Raw genomic sequence first — 25104 nt, 5'->3', positions numbered from 1 at the left:
CCCAAGTCTAAACACGAAATTCATTTATATTTCATATATACCTTATATACACATAGCCTGAAGGTAATTTTATGCAATATTTTTAATAATTTTTGTGAATGAAACAAAGTTTGGGTACATTGAACCATCAGAAGGCAAAGGTGTCACTATCTTGGTCACCCGTGTGGACAGTCTGTGGTTGTTTGGCATCACCATCATTCCTGACTCTGAATTTATGTTCTACTGATAAGCAGTCATTTTCTTAACACTTATTCACACATAAACTGTGAGCTGTGTGCTTACCTTTTGCCTGCGACCCATTACATGAGGTCAGGTGTGGAATTTTCCACTTGTGGCATCATGTTTGGAGCATTTTGGATTTTCGGATTAGGGATGCTCAACCTGTACTAGTAACAGCAGCTAACATTTGATGATGGTTACCTGTGTTGGGCTCTGCACTCAGAGCTTTACGTATTAACTCATTTAGTTTTCACAACAACACTATGAAAGAGGTGCCTTTGTTATTCCATTTTACAAATGAGGCAGCTGAGGCACAAAGAGATTAAATGAATTGTCCAAGGTCACACAGCAGAACTGGGATTCAAACCCAGGCAGCCTGAGTTCAGAATCCATGCTCTTAACTGCTACACTATTCTGAGTCAAAAAATAAGAATTTGCTTGCATGGTACTTTATTTGCTACTTTTTCAGATTTTATCTCATTAGAGACTCATGAAAGCAGAGACAGATAAGGGTCATCATTGACAGGCAAGGAAACAGTGAGAGGCTGATGGTGACAGCAGCCCACACACCTCTGTGGCATTGCGCCAGGCCTGGTGCTGAGCGGTCCACATGCACAATTGTTGGTGTTTCTTCCCTAACCCTGTGAGGTAAATACTCACAGATGAGGCAACTGAAGCTCAGAGAGGGAGATGCCCTCATTCAGAGCAGGCAGAAGATGTCGCTGGCACTCTAGTGCCTATGCTCCCAACAACTTTATATATATAGTCTCCAGGGGTATCAGTCAGGATCATTCACCAAATGACTGAGTGCCTTAGTGTGCCACGCACTGTACTAGTGCTGAGAGACAGCAGTGAAAAGAATCGGTGTTTGATCCAACCCTCAGAGAGCTCACATTCGAGTATTTGGATCCAAGCAAGGCTGATGTCCACTGGCTGCCATCCGTTCTGATTGCCTGTGGTCTGTGCCGTACTGGTGTCTAAATATTTTATATCTCAACCATGACTATACATAAAAATTCAACTCACAGTGGCTTATTTAGCTGGAAGTCAAGAGAAGAGGCAGTTCCAAGATTGGTTCAGTAGCTCCATATGTCAGGACCCCAAGTCTGTGCTTCTGAGATCATCTTGGCCTTTCTTCATGGTTGCAGAATGGCTGCTGTGGCTCCAGGCAGCACATCTTCTCATAACCATGAGGCAGGAAGCAGGTGCCAGCCAAGGCCATGGTACCTCTCTTTTACCAGGAAGCTTCCCAGAACCTTCCCTCTGCTTCTAGCAGACTTCTCAGCTAGAAAAGTGAGTGGCTTTTTCAGCCTCAATATTGGCAGGTGAGCAAAGAGAAGGAGGTTGGAATGCTATGGGAAGGCCAGTGAGAGTTTTTGCTCTGGCTCAGGAAGTAAGCTTTGCCTGTCATTCAAACCTGGTCCCAGGGGTCTCTCTTCATGCCATGGGTGTTCGTACCTTATTTGTGTAGCAAGGCAAGAGAGCCTAGAAGTTAAGAGCATGGACTCTTAAGTCAGCCTGCAGGATCTGAGCACAGCTTTGCCGCTTACCAGGTGTGTGACCTTATGCAAGTTACTTCATTCTGTGCCTCAATTTGTTATGTGTAAGGTGGTGACGATAATAGTACCTCTCTCAAAGGGTTGTGTGGATCAAATGAGTTAATACAATGAGTAAAATGCTTAGAACAGTGTCTGGTGCATGGTGCATGGTAGGCCCCATAATATGTTATTTTTTCTTTAATTTTTATCAGATATACTTGAGTATCTCTTTGATGTGCCAGGCCCTCCCAGGGAGACAGGCAAGTAGGCGTGGTGCCTGCCCCACAGGCCCTGGTCTTGTTGGAGCGCCATTGCATCTACATGATCACCCAACAGGAATGCCAGACACCACATCAGGGACTGTCATTAGGCAGAAGGTGGGCAAAAGTCCAGAGGACAGTCCAGATGAGGAGGGCCACAAGGGCTTCTCAAAGGAGAGGTGCCAGGTAGGCTGAAAAATCAGGGAAGACATCACCTGGGAGGTGGCTTGGGAAGTAGGCCAAAGGAAGAGGAAGGATAGCAAAGAGCCCAGCAGTTACTGCAGGCAGAACACAAGGCCAAGGTGGGCGGCAGGGAGGCTGATCCAACTGCAGAGCAGTTGGGAATTGGTTGGGAATTCTGGGAGTTTAGCTAATAAAAACGTGTAGAGAAATTGTCTTTGAATCTAAGTTTTTTTTTTTAAAAAAAAGGCAGTCTAGAGTTGGTGAACCCTTTTGGTCATGAGGAGAGGTCTTTGCAAGAGGAGGTCTGCAGCCTCAGTGGTGATAATGATGGAACCATTCGTTGGGTATCCACTAGCTGGATACTGTGCCCTGTGCTTTACCTTCGTTCCTCGTTGAACTCTTACAGCCTCCTGTGAAGCCAATGTTCCCATTCCCATTTTCCAGAGAAGTCTCACAACCTTCCTGAGCATTTGGTCATTGCTCATTCAGCAGGCATATGTTGAGCACCTGCCGTGAGTTCTGGGTGGCAGGGAATGAACAGTAAAGAGTCCACATTGTATGAAATTCATGCCTCTAGTTTTGGGGGAGGAGAGAAGGTGGACAAGTAAACGACTAAGTGGAAAAGCAAATTGAAACCAAGTTTTCCCCAAAGCCAGTCCTTGTAACTAAGATTCAAGGTGCTACTATGAAATGGTTAAGAATACAGGCTCACATTCCAGCCTTATCTCTTCTGGTTGTGTGTGACCTTGGCCTAGTGACCTCCCCTGCTGAGCGGGCAGTTTCCTTATCTGTAAAATGAGGATCTGGACAGGACCGCTATCAGTCAAGATTGCACTCTGCTACCTGTAATAGAAAACCAGTAAGCAGTGGCTTCAACAAGGCAACAGTTGGTCTCTTGCACATAAGGGAGGAGAGGGAACATAGGCAGACTGGGGCGGGACCACTGCGTGAGGGAGTGGGCTCCTTCTGACTCCTTGCCTGTCCGTCCTCAGCATGTGGCTTTCAGCCTCATGCTCACCGGATGTCTGCCACACCTCCTGAGATGGCATTCACATTCCAGGTGTGACAAAGGTGGGAGAGGTGTGCTGGCTGAGGCTATGCCTTTTTATCAGGAAAGCAGTAGCTTTTCCAGAAGGAAGGCCCTGTCCCTCACCCCCAGCAGACTTCCCCTTACCTCCCATTGGCCAGAATGGGACACATAGTTCACCATAGCTGCAAGGGAATATGGGAAAGCAAGCTTCTTGGGTGGGCATTTTATTGCCCCAACAAATTCAGTCTTCTCTCAAGGACGAATAGTCAAGTGGGTTTGCATTCGACAACCAGCAATGGAGTCCGAGGTGCCTGGCACTGGAGCAGCCTGCAGTGGGGGGTGCAGTATTCTCACACTGTGGGCTGAGTTCTGGTTCTTGGTGTCAAGGAACGCCACCACTTTGTGCCCAGTTTCCTCATCCACCCATGGGGAGTGATGCTCCCTGCCCTGGGGTCACCTGAGGAGCACTTATGACAGTTTTCAAAAACCTGGATGGGAAGGACTTTGAAATACATCCTGCCCTGTAGGAGGACTGAGGCTGGCTTTTGTTTGGAAAATTGTCAAACTTTCTTAAAGCTGAACCCAGTCCTGCCAGCTGACTGGGTATGCTCTGAAACAGCTCATCTATTCATCTCTCTTCCCTCTACTCAACAACGTGAAGGCCACATCTCTGAGGCCAGCATCTGGCCCAGCACCCAGTATGTGCCAGATACTCGGCTGAGGATTGAATGCCTTGGAATTCCTCTTTATGTGAGGAAACAGTCAAATTTCCCCCGGTCTGTTTCCTTCTCTGTGTTAGCACCACCCCTGTTCTGGTAGCATCACCCCTGTTCTGTGTTAAGGGCATTATTTCCAGGGCAGCTAGATAGGGCCACTGCCCTCCTAACCCTGCATAGAAGTCAACTCCAGATTCCTAACACTGTGGGATCATTACACCCACTGTTCATCTGTCCCCCTCACCCACACCCCTTTCCGTGGCCAACTTCTAATCTCTCAGGGCTTAAACACTGCCCCTTCCATGAAATTCCTTGACCACCCAATCTGCAGCGTGCTGTTCCTTTCCTTATCTTGTTTTAAACTATGTTTACTTGCTAAATGTGTTTAATTAATGTTTGTATCCCCCTCTATCAAAGGGCAGAGAAGAAGCTACCTTGTTTATGGCTTTATTATTTTTTACATAGTAAGATCTCAAGAAATATTCACTTCTCAAGAAGTAAATTAAATGAATGAAAACTTACTAGGTTTTTTTTTCCTAATTTTGAAAATACATTCATTGAAAGTAATTTGAAAAAATATAGGAAAGTATAAAGAACAAATTTTCAAAAATTACTGGTAGTCCCAACACCAAATTTTAAAGTATTTCTTTCCAGTCTTATTTCTATGAATGCATCTGTATATACATGTAAGTGTTTACTGTCATAAGGGTGTGCAATAATTCATTTAACCATGCTGCTGGTGTTGGTCGTTGAGGTTGATTTATTATTATTTTTTCTTTATAACCAATACCATGAATTTTTTTCTTCATCTCTAATTATTTCTTTGGGATCAATTCCCAGAAGTAGCATTATCGTTGAGAAAATTTTTTAAAACTGTTGCCAAATTGCCTCTAGAAAGGTTCCATCAGCTGTGAACATTAAAAAAAGAAGTCTGTTGTCCTGGAAGAGCAGCTGATTTCCTAGTGTCCTGGGCTCATTTGAGCCATTTTCTTGGTCTCCTGAGGGTCCGGTGCCCCTTCCAGCCTGTCTTCCTCAGCCTGGCCTGGGTACCTGTCCCACATGCAGTCTGGGGCAAGATGTTTGATTACAGTGTTGTGCAAACAGAGGAGCAGGCCCTCACCATCTGCCAGCCAGTCCCTCAGGCCTGAAAATAGACTTTGCGCCTGGTCAAAGGTCAAAACTGAAGACTTTCTAGAGCCTCCTGTGAATCACTGCAGGGGTGGGGCCCAGATGCACATTCTTAACAGCAGCCTGGCCTCACATCCCCGATGCCCACCTGTCTCTCCCCACCCTGGGAAGGAAAAGAGGAACCCCCATGCATTTCTCAGGTGGGTGGAGGTCCCTTCCCCTCTGTCCCCAGTTGTCATGTGGTGAATTGTCCTGACACTACTTCTGTGAGGGTGTAGCCCTGCTCTCCCTGACTCCCTCTTGGCTAGGAGGAAGTGCACATGCCCACAGCCTGCCCAGGATGTTTGCATTCATACAGTTGAAGTGGCCCTGCTGGAGTTCCGGGAGTGGAAACCTTTCATAGGAAAAAAAGTGAATTTCAAGACAGGGGACTGAGAGTGACTGGGGTGTGTGTGCACGTGTGTGTGTGTACACGTGCACACAAGTGCATTGAAGTAATCCTCAGGTCTTCAGACAGTGATCAAACAGCTGAGATTTTAAAATACATTCCTGTATTTTTTTAAATTACATATGTAATACAATACAGTCTCATTGTTTAAAAATCATACAAAACACTTTTTGAAACTTTGTTATTGTGAAATGTAAAATTTGTACAGAGAAGTGCCTAAAACATAAATATACCATTAAGCAAGGAATTATAAAGCAAGCGTTCATGTAATGCCAGATCAAGAAAGCGAACCTGCCAGCACCCAGAAGCCCCCGTGGACCCTGGCCACCAGAACCCTCTCTCACCCCAGAAGCCACTGCTCTCTGGACTTCAGTAGTCACCGTTTCCTGGCTTTTTGAAGGTTTTTTCTCCTGTGTGAGCACCTCTAAATAACATGGTTCCAGTTTGCCTGAACTTTATATAAATGGAACCATAACCTGTATATGTTGTTCTGTGTCTGGCTTTTTTGCTCAGTTTAATGTCCAGGAGATGTGTCCTGGTTTGGATGTCAGCGCATTTCTGTAAACTTATTTTCATCCATGCACAGACAAGCTTTACAAATTTTAATATTTGTGCATTTTGTTTAATGAGTATTAGAAAAAAATTATAATGAATCTGTTACTGATATTACTAAGGCTTTAATAAGTAAGTTGGTTGAAAGAACTGTCTTCAGTAAATAATAGTACAGTAATAGTTCAGATGGGCTGCGATTTGCCTGAGAGGAGGCGTGTGATTTGTGAAGTTGGGGATCTTCAGTGTTGAGGATAGAATGAACATAGAGGAGAGCACACATTGCTCCCCTCCCTGGGGGAACCACTGTCATAGCTAGCTGGATGTCAGCCTTCCAGATCTTTCCTCTGCATTGACCTCGGTAAATAGGTTAAGTAGGTAGATAGATAGCGTGGGGTCTTTTTAAATACTAATTTTTTAAAATGTGAGAATATGCCATTCTTCTGAATTACTACTTCTCGGGTTTTCTGAGTTTGTTCTCTGATTGGAGCAACCAGTTCCCTTGTAAGATTCTGCTTCAGGGTAGGGATGAGACTGGACCAGGCAGTCGTGAATCCTGCCTAGAACACATGGAAATTAGGGGCCAGAACAATGCTGCATATGCCAGTGATTCGTTTATTTAGCAGATGATTTGGAATCTGCCTCCCCATTTTTTTTTTCTTTAATAATCTTGGCTAATTCCTTAGCTTTTCTCCCTTCCTGCAGATGTTGAGAACTTGGAATCTGGCAGGAGGTTAACAGAGGGACCAGGCAGAGGCTCATCCTCAGTGATGAGTTAACATGGGGTTATGACTCAGAGGCCAGAAATGTGCAGGGCTGTGGCCATGTGTGTGCACATGTGAGAGACACAGAGAGAAACAGAGAGTGATGGAGAGACAAGGATAGGGACATGGAGAGACAGGGGAACAGGGGTACTGAGAGGTGGGGTGACAGGAATGCTGAGATGGAGCAGAGACACAGAAACAAAGGTGCAGAGAGATGGGAGTGGGGATGAAGAGAGAGGACAGGACACAGACATGAGACTGTTGGCTGGTTAACTGGCTTGTTGGCTTTCTGGTTGCTTTGTTATCTAGTTGGCTGGCTCATTGATTATCTGGCTGGGTGGCTGAATGGTTGCCCAGTTGGTTTTCTTTGTTTGTTTGCTTTCATGGATTCAGAAAACACTTAGAGAAGATTCACCCAGATCTCGTCACTGTTTTGGGTGCTGGGGATGGAGCAGTGGACGATGGCTTGCAGGCATTTGGGTGTTTGACTACCACTCCTCTCCCCTCACCTGCATGAGTGCAGCTGTTGTTGTTTTTGTTATTATTGTTTTTTAAATGCTGAATAAGGAAGTATTGAGTGCTTGTCGTGTGCCATTTACTGTGGGGAGTGCCTTATGGGGATCATCTCACTGGATCCACCAGCAGTCTGACAAGGTGGCTCTGTTATCCTCTCTGATATACTCTGGGGATGGAATTAGATCCCAGGCAGTCTTACTCTGGAGTGTGAGCCTAATTTCTGTCTTAAATCACCCAGGGATCAAGCACCCAGTGTGTTCACGGCTCCATCCCTGCTTTTTAGAGATGACAGTGGTGGTGATGGCCATAGATCTGACCTACCTTAGTTCCTATCTTACTTCTGACTTTTACCTCTCTGGGTGATCATCAGCAGGTAACTTGCTCCTCTTATCCTCAGTTGTTCCCATCCGTAAAGTGGGGAGAACAGTAGGGCCTCTTCCTGGAGATGCTGTGTGGGTTCAGTAGGGCCAGGTATGAGGGCAGTGCTCATGAAGTGGGGGTTGCCATTGTTACGTGTCGCTTAGAGAACTGGGCCATTAGAGCAGGACCTCAGCTTGGGCTCCCAGCTCCATAAATGCCAGTTTTTGCTCTCACTTTTGACAGCTTGTGCTCTCAAATGACAGTTTGTCCCATGAGGGTCACAGGACAAACTCTGGAGTCAGCCAGACCCAGGTTCCAATCCCAGCTCCTCCACTTGTTCTCTCTGTAGACTCTCTCTGAACCTCAGTTTCCCCATTTTGAGGTGGGGGGATGACCATAGCACTACCTCAGGGGTAATTAGCCGACTTGAGCTTAGTGGTTCATGTCATGTGCTCTGCACAGGACCTGGCTCTGGGCAGCCCTGGATCAGGGTCCTGTTAGGATGATGGATGATGACTGCCGGCAGCTGGGTGCCACCCAGGATAACAAGGCCCAGCTGTGTGTGTCCAGCTCACTCCCCTCCCCTGGAGGGAGCCTTCCTGCCATGGCATTCCTGGGGGCCCAACTGCTGCCCCCCCATTCTCCCTAGCCTAAAGCCATCCTCAGGTGAGGACAAGCAGAGCCAGAGACGCCCCCAGCATAGCCCCCCAAGAGCAGGATGGAAAGAGTGGGGCTTTAACAGATGTTCTTTTACAAGGATTCCCTGGCTTTGTTTAATCAAGATTGTCAAATATTGATTTAATCTCCAGGCCCAACAGATGTGATCTTAGCAGTTTCCAGTGGCAATTAGCTGGGATTATTTTGCAAGTCAGGCTCCATGCTGACAAGACTCCATCCTCTAAAAGAGGCGTGGCCTGGCCACAGAAGTTTTTAACCGTCAGTCTAGCCCGGTCAGTGGCCTATGGGAGTAGACCCAGAATCTGGGTCCTGGCAGCCCCTGTGGGGCCCAGTGTAGACACACACAGTGCTAGTGGGGACACTCAGAGAGTTAAGGGCAACAGCTGTTTTACCCAAACAGTTTTAATATTAGAATAAGCCACACAGCTACACTAGTACCTGTGGCTTGACACACTGAGCCTGGCTAGAGCCAGTGAGATCCTATGAGGGCAGCCCGGATCAGTGGTTATGCCCCCAATTAAGTCTTCCCAGAAGGGACTGTCCCCAGAACAGAAGCCCCTTATCTGGCCTTTCAGGCCCTTAGATTGGCTGTCACATCATCCCTACCCCACAAGCATGGCTGCAGCTCCTGGGTGGGCTGGTGTGTGCTCACATACTCCAGGAAGCCTCTCTTTCCAATTGTGCATTTCAAAGTTTCATCTGAAGTGAATAGGACTGTGCCCAGAATTGAAACAAGATGCTCAAACCACTTGTGCTTCAGGGGAGGTAATGACACCATTGACACCATCTCCTAACACATCCAACTGCACAGAGACTTGGAGGGATCACCTCCCCTTGGCCCTGGCTCTGGGGCTGCCAGTAAGGAGGGACTTGCCCTCCTCTTGTTTGAGGTGAGCGCCCCCTCCAGGCTGCCAGGCCCCTGAGCCTAGAGGAATGAGGTTTCATTGCGGGGCTACATTTGTTTTGCTTGAGTTGTTTAAAAAATGATCATTATACAAAGTAAAAATTATAATACCTAATGCTTACATATCACTGTGTGCCAGGGATATTTTATGTCTCTACATTTTTTAACTGACAGCTTTCCTAAGAGGTAAGCCATGTTATTATCTCTACTTTACAGATGTGAAAACTGAGGCATAGAGAGGCTAAGTCACCTGTTCAAGTTCTAGCTAGTTAAGTGACAGAGTTGGGAATTGAACCTGGGTAGTCTCTACTCCTATTCACTGTGCAACAGCTTCCACATCAGGAAAGATCTCCAAGATCTGGTGGAAAGTGAGAAAAGCAACTATACGTATAGGTATTAGCCCATTTATTTAAAAAAATTTTTTTATCTTTTTATATAAGCACGTAATCATATGAGAATTTAACCATGTAAGTTCAACTGTCCTAGGTAACAAAATAAAAACAGAGGAGGAGACATTGCAGTTTAAGCATTCGGGGTGAGTACAACCTCCATTTCACTGGGGAGCACATGACCACAAGATGGGGTACATCTTCATGGTTCAGGGTGTGAGCATCTTGGCAGGCCATGGAGGACTCTACCATTTGGAAAGATGCATATTGTTCAGACTCCATGGTCCCTAGAGCAAGGCAGATGCAGGGACTGGTGCTCCACCATGGCACTGGTAAGTTTCTCCCATTCTGACTCTGCCTTCTAGAAGGTAAGGGCTTTTGGGGGGTTGGCTTTCACTCTGCCTGTGTTTTCTCTCCCATGTTCACTTTTAAAACTGAAAACTGAGTGCTGGCCAGTTAGCTCAATTGGTTAGAGCAAGGTGTTCTAACACCAAGGTCAAGGGTTCAGATCCCCATTCTGGCCAGCCACCAAAAAAGTAATAAAACTGAAAACTTAATTCCAGCCTCAGACACTCCTCTCCTGAGCAATCGTGAGCATTTCCTTGTAGATTCACAGAGAAAGTTCTGGAAGAAGGTGTACAAAACATTAGCAAGGTCTCTATCTTCCCTTTCTTTTTAAAACCAAATGGAGTCATACTCTACAAACTATTCCACAACTTGCCTCTTTCCCTTCACAAGTGGAAGCATAGGATAAAAGAGTATAAACTATCAAGCTAGATTGCCTGGATTCAAATCCCAGCATCACCACTTTCTAGCTGAGTGGGTTTGGACAAGTTACTCAGCCTCTCTGGCCTCAGTTGCTTTGGCTTTAAAATGAGGTTGGTGTTAGTACCTCCCTCACAGGGTTGTCATGAGGATTAAATGAGTTAATGCATGTAAAGCATGTGCCATGTATTGCATGCGGTAAGCACTTATTAAGTATGAGCTAAGCTCATTCACTTCGGGGTGCATGGGCTATTTGCATGCAATACACAGCTCTGCCTTGCTTTTTATTGCAGAGGCACTACATTCCCTGGAGTAAAGGCACCCAGATTCACTTAACCCAACCTCTGCTGATGGGCATTTGGGCTGTTCCCAGCTCTTCTGCATTATGGCATTGTGAACATTCCTGCAATCCAATCACCATGTACCTGTCTTGATAAGTGCATGGTGTGAATATCTGAGGGACAGATTCCTGGAAGTGGAATTGCTAGATTAAAATAAAATATAGTGCCCACCTAAAATTTTGATGCATAATTCCAACTCTTCCTTCCTGTTCTCCCAAGGGGGAAGAACTGTACTGATTTAACACCCTTAAAAGCAGGACAGGTTACTCAGGGACTGGAGCCTCGCCAGTTTGAATGTACGGCTGTAAATGGCCACCCTTGCCCCAGTTGGGACACTTTGCTCCATAGGTAGAAATGTGGGCCCCTCCCAGATACCAGGAAAGATTTCAATTAGAAACACCAATCCTCTGGGTTCTTTGACCTTAAATATGAAAGTGCAGGTTTTCACAGCCATGGTCGAGGCCCCGCTCATTGCTCTTTGGGCTGATGGAAGAGTTTTTGCCACAGCAGTTCCTAATGAGATTTCTGAGATTTCCATCCATCTTGTTTCCTGAGGGAGCTCTAAAATGGTCCTGTGTGTATGCTCAAACTTCCAATAAAGTTGGGGAAGACACAGAGGGAAAAAACAGATCTTAACCTGAAATCTGCTGAGCTATTGCTGACTTTCTAGAATTTTGTCCTTATGAATTGATTTTGAGGATGCTTACATCATTCACATATTCCTGCAACACTCATTTGAACTGCCTCATCTTTTATTTAGAGCATAGTGGTGGAAAGGTGGAGCCAGACTGTTGAGGTTTGCATCCCCGCTGCTCCATGTAACCTTTGCCTCATCTGTAAAATGGGCATGGTAGAAGTCCCTACCTTATAGAGTTGTTGTGACACACAAGTTAATAACTGCCAGAGTGTAGCCTTGAGCCAGGCCTGTGGGGATCTCCCATCAATGTTAGCCTTATCCTTAGTACATCATCACTGTATTATCACTGTCCACTCCCCGACCCATGCATGAGAATAAATATGTTAGACCCCAGCCCACCTTGGACTTGGAGCTGTTCAAAGTCTAGGGAGGACAAAAGATGCTCAAGGCTTAAAAATCCAGTGGGCTAAATCCTGTAGTTGAGGATGCATGCAGACCCCTGGGATCTCAGCACAGGCATGGAAGGAGGAATTTTGCCTGAGGTATGGAGGGACTGTGGGGAGGAAGACTAGTGGGTCAGCAGCATGGGTGGATGGGGGTGGGGGAGGCATGGACCAGGCTCCCTGGAGCAGTAGTCCCCTGACATATCTCCTTTAAAAGTCACCAGTGCCCTTCACACCAGTGATTGTCACTATACATGATCCCATCAGCAGCATCCACCCTGTTGACCACCTGGCCCTCCCTGACCATACCTGCTACTTGGGCCTGTGTCATACCTGCTCTCTGCCTCCCTGGTGGGCCTGCTCCAGCTCATGTTCTGCCTCCCTCCACCTGCTCTCCTACTCGGATTCACAGTCTCTCATTGCTTGGTGGCAGGCCCTCTTCTCTCCGCTCTCTCTCTGCCTTCTGTCGTCAGCCCTGGCTGCCCGTTAGAACCAGCTACAGAGCTTTTAAGAGATACTCACTCAGGCCTGGGCCTCACCCCAGACCAGCTGATTCAAAATCTCTTGGGGTGGAGGGTGGTGAATAGACACTTGTAGTTTTATTTTTTTTATTTTTTTTTCTTCCTTCCCAGCTTTTCTGACTATGCATGGCAGCCTCGCTCATCAGAACACCTGGTACATGGAGAGTACCCTGTCTTCATGCAGATCCCCATTCAGACACTACCCCTTAAATGACTCTTTCTGACCCCCTCCCAGCTAGGGTAGTCCTCAGCCCTGCCCTGTCCCACCGTGGCATTTTATTCCTCTGTGGTGCCAACCAGCCTTTGAAATAACCTTTTTTTCTGTCTTATTTATCTGGCTTCCCACTTCTGCAAGTCAATTCATGTGAGCAGGGCATGGTCTGTCATGCTCAGAGCTGTATCTCCAGCATCTACAGCAGTGGCACATAGCAGGTGCTTAAGAAATATATTGAATAATTGAATGGATTTCAAGTGCTTGGTGCTTGTGGAATGAATGAATTATACATGCCTGCTAAATATTGAATAAATGATAGTTTTTAGTGCTTTTTTGACTGAAAGAATTTTTTTGACTGAATGATTCATAAGAATGTGGTAGGTGTTTACTGTGTCAGTAAATGGATGAATTAATATATTTTTAAGGACAAGATAGTTCTTACTGGATGAATGAATGACTTGTATGTGCCCAGAAACTGCTAAATTGCCAAATACCTGCCTGGAGGAGTCATCGTTCCATCTGGGCCTCTGAGAGAAACCCTCAGATTTGGTGCCACAGCCCTGAGCAGTCCAGAGCTCTTGAACCTCACTTAGCCACCATTGCAGTGACTGGATCACATTTCCATGGAAGAGAAACACCTGCAACGCATTGGGGGACATCCCTGGACACAGAAGCCTGCCCAGAAAGGAGGCCCTTGACACCCACTTCCCACTCGCCAATCCAAAAGCCTGTGAAGAGGCAGCCCTCTCCCACCCCCACTTAACCCCACCGCCCAGGCATTACTTTCAGCTTCTTGGACATGCTTCTTTCCAGGGGCAGACTGACTCAGGCACCAAGCAAGCCCTGCCTTCCCTCAGGTCAAAGTCCCCAACTGAGCCAGTACTCTTAGTCTTGAGTGAGATTGTCATCTTTCCGTTCATTCAGCAGATACTTATTGATGGCCGCCTATGTCAGGCCTGTGCTGGAGATGCAGGCAGTGATTAAGTCTATCACATTCAGTGTCCTCACAAACCTTACATATGGCAAATGATTGATTACACAGTAAATTACATGCACTGATACAGGTGCCCTGAAGAGAAATGCAGAGAGCTTTGAGAGCTCAGATTGGAAATTGGACAAGGTTGATGAGAAGGGAAGGTCATGTGGAGAAAGTAGCATCTGTACTGAGTCTTGAGAAGGAATTACCTAGGTAAGGGAAGGGGCAGCAGGAATAGCTTGTGCAAAGGCCCTGAGGCAGCAAGGGAACTGAAAGAAGGGCATTAGGGCCTGGGCTCTGAAAGCAAAGGGGAGGATGAGAGGGAACCCGAAGTCCAAGGTGAGGTTTTTGAATTTTATCTTCAGATTGCTGTGCCTGCTGTGTGGAGAGCTTTCCCTTAGGGGAGCAGGAGCAGGAGCAGAAGCAGTGAGATCACTGAAGCTGAGGGGTAGTCATCCGGTGAGAAGTCGTGGCAGCTCAGACTAGGGTGAGTTGTGAAGAGAAGGATGGACTTGGATCTGCTGAGGGGGCAGTCAACAGGACTGGAGTGTGGAGTGAGGAGTGAGGGAGAGGAAGTGTGAAAGATGACGATGTTTCTCTTTTGAGCCATTGGATGGAAGAAGGTGCCTTTCACTTGAGATGCAGAAGTATATGGTCAGTTGCATTCCTGTGCCAACAGATATTCTGGTGTGCCACCCTGTTGACATAAGTCTTGGATGTGTGACTTGATTTGGCCAATGAAATGTGAGCAGAAGTGAAACATGTTGTTCCTGAGTAGAGGCTTTAAGGACCATTGCATGGTTCAGCTATGTCTCTTTCCTCTAAGATTGGCAGGGTCCCAGGCAGGCACTGCTGTGTCAACTGGGCCTGAAGTTGGCATAAGCAGGGCTCTCGCGGCCAGCCTGTGAGTATGAGTAAGAAACAAGCCTTTGTTGTGAAAGCCCCTGAGCATTTCAGGCCATTTGTTACTGTAACGTAGCTTAGCCCATCCTGACTATCCTGATAAGGAATGAGTTTTGTGGATGGGGAGAAATCAAGAGTTAGGTTGGGAATGTTCCATGTAAGATGTATATGTGGTGATGTCAAATAAGCAGGTGGGTAGGTAACTTTGGAACTCAGAAGAGCCGTTGGATCTGGAGATATTTTACCATGTGTCACCAGTGAGGAAAATGAGAATTGCATAGGTCCAGGATTTTGCCCACGATTGGAGGGAGGGCTGCTGCCTGAACTCAGGACTGTCTCACTTCAAGGATGAATGAGCTGGGATCAAATCCCAGCTCTGCCACCTTATATCGATGTGACCTTCGGCACATTACTTCATCTGTCAATTCCTCAGTTTCCTATCTGTAAAATGGAGATGATAATGCTGACCACCTCATGGAGTTGTTGTGAGTGTTAACAAATAGTAATTAACAAACCTAACGTGCTAAGAAAAGGACCTGGCCCAGAAAAGGATCATAGTCGTGGTAACTGCTGTTGTAGATGTTACTTTTGTTTATGTTTTTGTTGTTTTGTTACATAACTAAAATGTCCAGTGGTGGGAAGTGGAATAGGGCTGCTTTCGTATCCAGCTTGATGCGGAAACTCACATGCTGACTGCAGCCCCCAGATTCTAATTCTCAGCCCCCTTCATAGATGGTCACAGGAAGGCTGCAGAACTAAAATGTCCAGTGGTGGGAAGTGGAATAGGGCTGCTTTCGTATCCAGCTTGATGCGGAAACTCACATGATGACTGCAGCCCCCAGATTCTAATTCTCAGCCCCCTTCATAGATGGTCACAGGAAGGCTGCAGTGATTCCATTCCTCACATCCTCTCAGGCTTAGGGTAAGAGGGACAAGCACAGTCTTTAGCCCCAGTATTCCTGACAAAGATGTCACTGGGTCTCACTGGTTCTGATCAGGTTACATGGTTTGTTCCTGAGCTGGGGAAGGAGCCCCACCTCTAGTCCATTTGGTGGCAGTGAGAGGGGCAGATGCCCAAAGGGAAATCTGGGCCATTGTTGGAAAAAGGAGTCATGGAGTCCGGTGAAACAAACCACAGATGTCCACCACTGGAAGGCTTGTGTTTTTCCCTCTGCTGTGTGCTGTGAGGTTCTGGCAGACATTGTAGCACCTGCAGAGCAGGGCCCTTTAGAGCCAGGACACCAAGGCCGTGGTACTTGCCTGCTTGTTTTGCTGTTCCAGGCTCCAGGCTTTTGGGGCCTGATAAGGGAGCACTCTCAGCTCAGAGTTTCCCAGCTTCTTCACAAGTGATAGTGTGGGAACATTTACACCCACAGAGATACCATTAGTTGCCTGCTCTTCTAAAAGACCCTAATAAGTCCCCAGTAGCCCAAGGACAATGAGGACAATCACAGATATTCTGGCTCTCCCAGCTTCCCTTGCAACTTGAGTGACCATGTGACTACGTTCTGGCCAATGTGACGTAAAAGAAAGTTTTGAGATGAGGGGAATGTTCTGGGAAAGATTCTCCTTCCTGATTAGTGGCAGACAGATAAGAAAAGCACTCCTGCATCATCTGTGGTTCAGTGAGAAGCATGGCTGTGGCCTCCAGCTTGTGACCATGAGGCAACAAGCCAAAAGATGTAAGTGAGCAGCTCACTGATGGAGGCAGAGGGAAAGGAGAGCACAAGGGCCTGATGTCACCACCTGTTTTCTGCACCAAGCCTAGGGCCACCTTATCTGGCCTCTCATGTGAGATCATTCAATGTCATCATCACCCAGTCCACCAGTGGGTGGTATTCTGTTACTTGCAGACAAATGCATCCCAACTGACCCTCCACCACTGCCATGTGCTTCTCATTTTGCTGCTGTCTCTGAGGCTGCCCTGGCTTTTCCCATCCGCAGTTCCCCAGCTGCCTTCCTTGCATCCAGCACCACATATTAGTCAAGGGTCTCAGATGCCAGTAGCACAAGCCAAGCTTGGTAATTTTGGGCAGAAACAGAATCTATTGGGGACTTACAGAATCAACAGAAAGCCAGAGGAGTAATCTTAGAAAACAGGCAGGAGTCAAGGAAGCAAACAAGAGTCCCCAGCAAAAGTCACGCCACAGGAAAAGCCCTCGAGACTGCCACTGCAAGGACACTCTGCAGCCTTGCATGCTCTAATGAGTGTCACACAGAGTCTTTAGGAGAGGACACTCAGCCAGCTAAGCCCACTTCCTGTGCCCACTCCAGCAGCATTTCTGTAATTGGGAAGAAGGGGAAGAGCTGTTGCCAAAGACACATGAAAGGATGGTAGTGATCACAGAGGCCATGAGGAAGGTGACGTCATCACCATTTTACAGATTAGATCTGTCACTATTTCAGTAAGCAGTCTTTGGCACCCCAGGATTTGAGCCCAGGCAGTCTGACTTCTGTGCACATGCTGTGCTGCTCTCATAACGGGATCTTCCCATCATATTATCTAGGTGCTTTTAGGAAGAAGGAGCTTGAGAGCAGACCACTGGAAAGGGACCCATGGCCACCAGTCCCTGAATCCCAGAGAGGCTATGGGTGCCACGTAGCCTCTGAACATCGCAGGAAGACATGGCTGCACCTGCTTAGAAAAGGGATTAGTGCAGAGACCGAGGCCTGTGAGAACATCTGTATGTGTTCACAGAAGGGAGCAAAACGAATCAAGGGTTTCTGACTGAGCTGGAAACCAAATGCCATCAGCAAAGCCCATCTGTCAGGAGGTGCTTGCATAAGCAAGTCAGGGTCACTGTCTGGGCTGCTGGTTTTCCCAGCCAGCTTAAATGTGGCCTCAGAGGACTAATCCTCCCTCCACACTCTGCCCAGGCTTACTGAGGGAGGGGCCACTACGCAGGGTGGGCTGCCAAGCACAAGCAGTGCCCTTGGTTGGGCTGGCTACCATACTGCGACCTGGGATCCAGCACCCAGAGTGTGCAGCTGGGCTCAAGCTCCCATTGCAAACACCCCTGCCATTCTGGAGCTGACAGTTTAGTGATGGAGACAGTAAGTAAACATGATGAGCAAAATGATTTCAGTTTTCTCTGGCAAAGCTGCAGCACCGACCCATCACCAAAGGTTACAGACCAGCAGCCCCTGCCCAAATCAATCCACATACATATTTTGTGGACCCTCATTGTGCTTTTGGTGGTAATGTTCTTAAGTATATATTTATTGACTAGAAATACATGCAAATAATTCAAAAGGTAGCAAGTGGTATTCAATGAAAAGTAATATTTCCTCCCTCCCCTTCTTTTGACACACATTTAGCGTCTGGGGATATGGTGGTAGCTCACATTCTCATGGGGTAGGGGACCAGTAACAAATAAGAGAAATAAGGATATTCCTAAGTGCTAAGGAGAAAATGAAGCAGGGAAGGGCCTGGGAGTAGGGGGACAGACACATAGTTCCCTCCCGCAGAGGCAACCACTACCTGCAAGTTCTTGAAAATCCTTCTAGAGATCTCTGCATGGTGGTTTGTTGTTGTCACTGTTATTTTTGCTTTTCAAATTGGGAGATGTTGCATACAATTCTAGATTTCTGATTTCTCTTGAAAAATCAGATGACCTGGCATCCATGTTCCTGCAAGGCTCAGTTGGCAGGAGCTGAAGCCCGCCTGCCTCTTCAGAAGGTGCCCCTGCTGTCCAGGTTACCACATGCTCTTCCTGGCCTCTCTCTATCTCCCTTAGACATCATGACACTATGGGCTTCCCAGTTTCCTCCTTCTCTGGCATAGATCCTGTACTGCCTCCCTGCGACATCTTCAGGAATGTTCCTGTGTCACGGGACACCTCTTCACCTTCTGGTTCTTTCTCAAAAGCTATAATCTCTCCTCACCATTGTGCTCCATGAAAGTGCTTCATGCTTCCCTCTCGATCTTTCTCTGCCAGTTCACTCTATACCTCTAGGCAGGAGTTAGGAAATGCTCTCCGCTCCCCCCAACACACACAGAGGAGGTCTTCCACTTCCTGGTATGGAAAGCACCAGTAGCCATTGTACGGAATGGCCATATTCAGCTCTAGGTTCCAAGGGAAAGAAAAGTTATTGGTCTTGAGCCAAGTGCCCAGGCCAACCCAGCACTGTGCTGCCCTGAACAAAATCAGTTCTGTTGGTAGAAGGAGACATGGCTGCTGGGGTGACCAATAGGTCAAGTCACAGACGGTGACCCACTTTCCCCTTCCTTTTCATCAGGGGATTTCATCTTCCAGAAGTTCAAGGTAGAGGGCCGGCCCGGTGGCGCACTGGAGAGTGCGCTGCTTGGGAGCGCGGTAGCGCTCCCGCTGAGGGTTCGGATCCCATGTGGAGACCGGTTCCCGCTCGCTGGCTGAGCGCGGTGCGGGTGCAACACCGAGGGTTGTGATCCCGTTACCAGTCAGTAAAAAAGACAAAAAGGAAAAAAAAAAAAAGAAGTTCAAGGGAGAGACAAAAAGAAGGGGTCCTGCCGAGTGTTTTATACTGCTGGACAGAAGCATGAATTCCCCTCTAGCGGTCCCGCTGAGGGTTCGGATCCCATGTGGAGACCGGTTCCCGCTCGCTGGCTGAGCGCGGTGCGGGTGCAACACCGAGGGTTGTGATCCCGTTACCAGTCAGTAAAAAAGACAAAAAGGAAAAAAAAAAAAAAGAAGTTCAAGGTAGAGACAAAAAGAAGTGGTCCTGCCGAGTGTTTTATACTGCTGGACAGAAGCATGAATTCCCCTCCCCAGAGGCCTGCAAATTGGGATATACTTACACTTTAGATTAGGCAGAGGCCATCTGTTCATTCATTCATACAATAAACAGTGAACAAGTATCTTAGACACTGTTCTAGGTGCCGGGGATACATCATTGAACAACATAAACATTCCTCCCATTCTGGAGCTGACATTTTAATGGTAGAGACTAGTCAGTAAACAGATAATGAACAAAATAATTTCACTTGTTGACAACTACTAAGAAAAATAGAAAGAAAGCAGAGCAGGTGTTAGAGAAAGGGGAGATGGGACTTCTGTCTATGTAGGGTAGTTTGGGAAGTCCTCAGTGAAGAGTTGATATTAGAGAGGAACCAGTCTGGCGAACAACCGAGGAAGGATATCCAGATATCCCGGATGAGGCTTGGTATGTCAGAAGAACAGAAAAGAGGGACAAAATGATCAAAGCTTAGTCAGGGATGGGGGAAACAGAAAGGGAGACTGGCAGGGGCCAGATCCTTTGGGGCTGGCAGACCAGGAGAAAGAGTTTGGATTTTATTCTAGTGCAGTAAAGAGTCACTGAGGAGATCTCAGCAAAGAAGTGATGGCATCTGACTTACCAGTTCATAGTATCTGTTAATCATGTAGATTTCTAGAGACATTCCTTCTGTGTTTTCTCTCCCCAACATCCACTGGTGCTCATGATGACTCATCCATCATTTTCATTTCCTTTCTGGCAGAGTAGCTGGGCAGGTGTATAGGTGGTCAGGCAGCCACCAGATCACAGGAAATACAGGGGGCAGAGGAACATGTTAAAGACACCACAGAGATCCCAAAAGTGGGAAACTCCACAAGACAACAGTAAATAGCATTGAAATAAAGGAAGGTGGCCATTATAGAGTACAAGAGACCTAAGAAAAATATCTGCCAAAGCAGAGTATGGATTTTGTTTTGATTCTGATTTTGACAAACGAACTCACAAAAGACACCTTTGCAACAATGTGGGGGGGGGAGTAATACAGGCAGGTTATTACATGATATTAAAGAAATCTTGTTAGTTTTAAATGAGTATGATAATGGTATCATGGTTATTATTTTTAAAGACCTAATCTGCTAGAGATATAAGCTAAAGTATTTATGGGTGAGATGACCTGATATCTTGGATTTTCTATAAAATATTTTGTAAAAATAAATGTATAGGCTGAGTGGATAGATGAAACAGGAATGGCAAAAATTGTTCCTGGTGATTGGAGCTGGTGGGGTGTCTCATCATAGTTTTCTCTCTGCTTTTGAATATGTTTGAAAATTTCCAGCATAAAAAGGTTTTTTTAAATGAGTAAAACTGTCCAAAAAAAGCCATGTTCCCATTCTCTGTGAGCAATAACATGTTCATCACATCTCACGTTTTCCTTTTCTTCCCTTTCAGCATGGCAGGGAGGACAACCTTGCTGCTTGCCAGCCCCTGCCCACATCTGCTGCTTGCTTTGCCCTGCTGAGTCTCTCAGTCTGGAGCCCGAGGGACAGCGCCTGCCTCCTGAGGTTGTCTGGGCTCAACTGTCCACAGCAATGGTGGAGAACTGGACTCCACAGGCTCACAACCTTCCTGTCAGGTTTCAGGGGCCAGTGTCCTTCATCCTGGGACTGGCAGCCCTGAACAATGGCTGAGGGCCAGGAGACCCCATAGAGTGACACGACAGCTTACAGAGTCCAGTAGCACTCCAGTGCCCATGGACTATGACCACTTATCGGCCCATTCCCAATGATGGTGTGGACCTGGCAGCCAGCTGTGGGGCCAGGGGGGCCGACGTCCTCCCTGGGCCGCACTCAGGGGACTACGCTCCCATGGGATTCTGGGCCCAGAATGGCAGCATGTCCCAGCCTCTTGGTGAGAGCCCAGCCACTGCCACGACTCGCCCCAGCCCCACTACTCCTGCAATGCCTAAGATGGGTGTGCGGGCAAGAGTGGCTGACTGGCCACCCAAGCGGGAGGCTCTGAGAGAGCAGAACAACCCAAGCCCCTCACAGGACGCAAATGGCACAAAGGCCACCAAGGTAGCCCATTCCATGAGAAGCATACAAAATGGACAGCCCCCCTCCAGCACCTTGGCTTCCTCAGGGTCCAAAGCCTTCCACCGACTCTCCAGGAGAAGGTCCAAAGATGTGGAATTCCAGGACGGCTGGCCTCGGTCCCCTGGCAGGGCCTTCCTCCCCCTGCGGCACCGCAGCAGCAGTGAGATCACTCTCAGTGAGTGTGACATCGAGGACACAGGGGAGCCACGGGGGGCCCGGCACACAGGGGCATTGCCCCTCTTCCGCGAGTACGGGAGCACGTCCTCCATCGATGTGCAGGGTGTGCCAGAGCAGAGCTTCTTTGACATTCTCAATGAGTTCCGCAGTGAGCAGCCCGAGGCCCGGGGGTCCCAGAACCTCACCGAGTTCCTCCAGGCAGATCCTGGACCGCACCTCACAGGGGGTGGCTGTGGACCTAAGGGGGACCTCCGCAATGGGCAGCCCTCAAAGGACAATCTCCTGCCACTGCAGCCTATGAAGGAGAAAGAGAAGGTCCGAAAGAAACCCGTGCGGGGCCTGGGCGGTGGGGACACAGTGGACTCATCTATCTTCCGGAAGCTGAGGAGCAGTAAAGCAGAGGGTGAGGCTGGGCGGTCCCCAGGGGAGGCTGAAGAGGGTCGGAGCCCCCCAGAAGCCAGCAGACCATGGGTCTGCCAGAAGAGCTTCGCCCATTTTGACGTGCAGAGCATGCTGTTCGACCTCAACGAGGCGGCCGCCAACAGGGTGTGCGTGGCGCAGCGGCGGAATACCACCACGGGTGCCTCGGCCGCCTCGGCCACGGCGTCCCTCACGGTGTCACGGGCCCATAACCTGGGGGGGCTGGACCCAGCCTTCACCAGCACAGAGGATTTGAATTGCAAGGAGAACCTAGAGCAGGACCTTGGTGATGACAACAGCAATGACCTGCTGCTCAGCTGCCCGCACTTCCGCAACGAGATCGGAGGCGAGTGCGAGCGCAACGTGAGCTTCTCGCGGGCTTCCGTGGGCTCCCCGAGTGGTGGTGAGGGCCACCTGGCAGAGCCCACCCTGAGTGCTTACCGCACCAATGCCAGCATCTCGGTGCTGGAGGTGCCCAAGGAGCAGCAGAGGACACAGAGCCGGCCCCGGCACTACAGCATCGAGCACGTGGACCTGGGGGCCCGCTACTACCAAGACTACTTCGTAGGCAAAGGTGACGGTGGGTGGGTGGGGCCGTGGCTTGTCTCTGAGAACCCCCACTGCTCCTTCATTCACTATGTGTAATGCCATGCTCTCAGTGCTGAGGCTGCTGCAGGAAACAGACCTATCTCCTAGAGGACCGTGAGGATGCAGTGAGCCCAGCCACACCCAGTACTTCCCCCTGTGTCAGACACATGGCTGGCACTCAGTAAACCCGGAGCCATGTGAGACAGTAGATACGCATTTATCCAGCAGATGTGGGCTTGGTACAACTATGTGCCAAATACTTTCTAGAGCCTGGGAATATAGTATTGACCAGCTTAAAACAAAAATCCTGTCTTCCTAGCACTTAATGTTTTAGTGGGGTGAGACAAACAATAAAACAAAATATATGTAAGATACAGAAGGTGTTATAGGATGCTAAGTGCTATGGAGAAGAGTTAAGCAGGGAAGAGGGATGTGGAACGTCAGGTCGGGGGTTACAGTTTTCAACAGGGAATGGTCAGGGCGGGCCTCCCAAGTAGGTGTCATGTGAGGACTAATCTGGCGGAGTTGAGGGAGGGAGTGGTGTGGAGACTCCACACAGTGTTCCTGGCACAGAGAACAGCAAGTACAAAGTCCTGGAATACTGTAGGAAGGGGGAAGAGACCAGTGTTGCTGCGCAGAGTGACTGAGGGACAGTGGAAGGAGCTGAGGCAGAGAAGTGATAAGAGCTGGTCATGTGGGACTCTGGGCCATGGCGAGGATGCTGCTTTTTACACTGAGTCAGGTTGCAGCCACAGGATGACTCTGATCTGACTCCAGTGTTCACGGCTCCCCTCTGGCTTATGTGGGGAACAGACTGTGGGAGTAGGGGGGAGCAGGGAGACCGAGGAGCAGGCTGCTGCCATGGTACAGGCAGGAGATGATGGTGGACAGGTCTAGGATGGGAACCCAGGAGTGGGGAAGAATCTTGGAGGCAGGTTCTGGAATCATTTTGAAAGTGGAGCTATTGATGTTTGGAAGGTGTTAACACCAGGGAGAGATGGGCTTCATACATCATTAGGTTCCTTGGCACTGGAAGGGCAATCCCAAGAGTCACTATAGCATAGTGCAGAGACCACAAACCCAGACAGCTGCAGGCCAAGCAGGGAACATACAGAAGCAAAGCATGTTATGCAGGGACTATGTGCTGAGCTTCAACTGACTGTTATCATGCAAGAAATGCAAACAAACCCAGTGTTGCCAGCCTTTCTGATTTCTGAAGACTCTCCTGCAATTTATATTTTTTTTATGTGGACTCTCCTAATTTTTAAATCCTGGCATTCAGAATTCAGATTCAACTGTATCAATTCAGAATTACTTACAACTGCTAGTAACAGGCTTAAACAACATGGAAGTGTCTCATATAAAGAAGTCTAGAGGTCAGCAGCCCAGGGCTGGTATGGTTACTCTTCAGCATCAGTGGAATGCCAGCCTTAGTGCATGCCCTCCAGCCCTAAGGGTGGTACCCCGCTCCCCCATGCCCAGGCCAGTATGGCTGCTGGAGTTCCAGCCATTACATCCATATTTCCAGGTAGGGAATAAGAGGAAAAGTTAAAAAGGCAGACCTCCCAACAAGTCAGCCCCCTTTAAAAAGCTTTCTCAGAAATTCCATCCAACCACTTCTGTTTATTGGCCATTCCTATCTGCAAGGAGGCTGGGAAATATAAGTTTTTAGCTAGAAAAAGTACCTCTCTCTCTTTTCCTCCCCTAAGAATCGAGGGTTTTTCTTAAAAAAGGAAGAAAAGATAAAAATGGATAATGGGCACGCAGCTAGTACTTCCACAGCAACTAGTTTAAAAAAATTTTTAAAGCAGTGTCCTGGTCAAACATAACAGATTTCTACCATGTCATCCCACAGGCTCAGAGTACAGTCTGATAGCCCTGGGTTTGGGAGTGTCTGTTCGATAGCTTGTTAGCTGTGTAACACATTTCACCCCTCAGACTGTCATCATGTGAGAAATAGAGACGATTGTGGTACCCAAAACAAAATGACACAGAGATGGAAAATAAAGGGATGAAAAAGAAGTTCCAGACAGTTGCTAACCAGAAGAAATCTAATGAGGCAACATCAGTATCACATGAAATAGGTTTGAAGGCTAAAAGCATTTTTTAGAGGAACCGAGAAAGCCATTTCATGTTGACTTTTAAAAATTCACTGGGAAGCTCTGATAGTTGTGAACTTTGTGTACCTGGCAACCTAGCTTAGGGGTATATAAATAAAAAACTGTAAGGCTGTAGGGAAAAGCAGATGGATCCACAATCATAGTGGGACACGTTGACAGGTACTCTCTTTGAAATTGACAGTTCTAGTAGCCTAAAAATAAGGATGTAGAGGATTGGAATAACCTAATCAAAATTGATTTGACATTTATATATATTAACTTTGTACCTAAACAACAGAAAAAATATTCTTTTCAACCTGCAAGTAGAAATACTTACATGAAAGAAATGTGGAGCAAGTAAGGATCAAAAATAAGACTGTACATTAAAATACTTAGTTCTTTGTTAGGCAGGTAGTAACTACTCATTGTGGAGCTTTTTTTAAAAAGCCATTTCCTTTCTTTTTTTCTTTTTTCTTTTTTTTTTTTTTTTTTTTTTTTTTTTGTCTTTTTGTCTTTTTCCGTGTCCGGCAACGGATCGCAACCCTCAGTGTTG

At 47.5% G+C, this 25104-nt stretch overlaps 1 protein-coding gene across 1 annotated transcript in view; it reads left to right on the top strand.

Annotated features, from left to right (window-relative positions):
* The window catches only part of LOC103593005 (signal-induced proliferation-associated 1-like protein 3), a 218448-nt gene that overhangs the window by 113980 nt on the left and 79364 nt on the right, over positions 1 to 25104 (top strand). Inside the window, exon 3 of the mRNA XM_008575915.1 lies at positions 20624 to 22438. Coding sequence (XP_008574137.1) covers positions 20932 to 22438 — 1507 coding nt within the window. The 5' untranslated portion in view covers positions 20624 to 20931. The remainder of the gene's footprint in view (positions 1 to 20623; positions 22439 to 25104) is intronic.

Source organism: Galeopterus variegatus, unplaced genomic scaffold (genome assembly GCF_000696425.1).
Source record: "Galeopterus variegatus unplaced genomic scaffold, G_variegatus-3.0.2 Scaffold1256, whole genome shotgun sequence".
Taxonomy (NCBI): Eukaryota; Metazoa; Chordata; class Mammalia; order Dermoptera; family Cynocephalidae; genus Galeopterus; species Galeopterus variegatus.
Note: the sequence above shows the minus strand (reverse complement) of the source record. Positions and strands in the feature narration are given on the sequence as shown.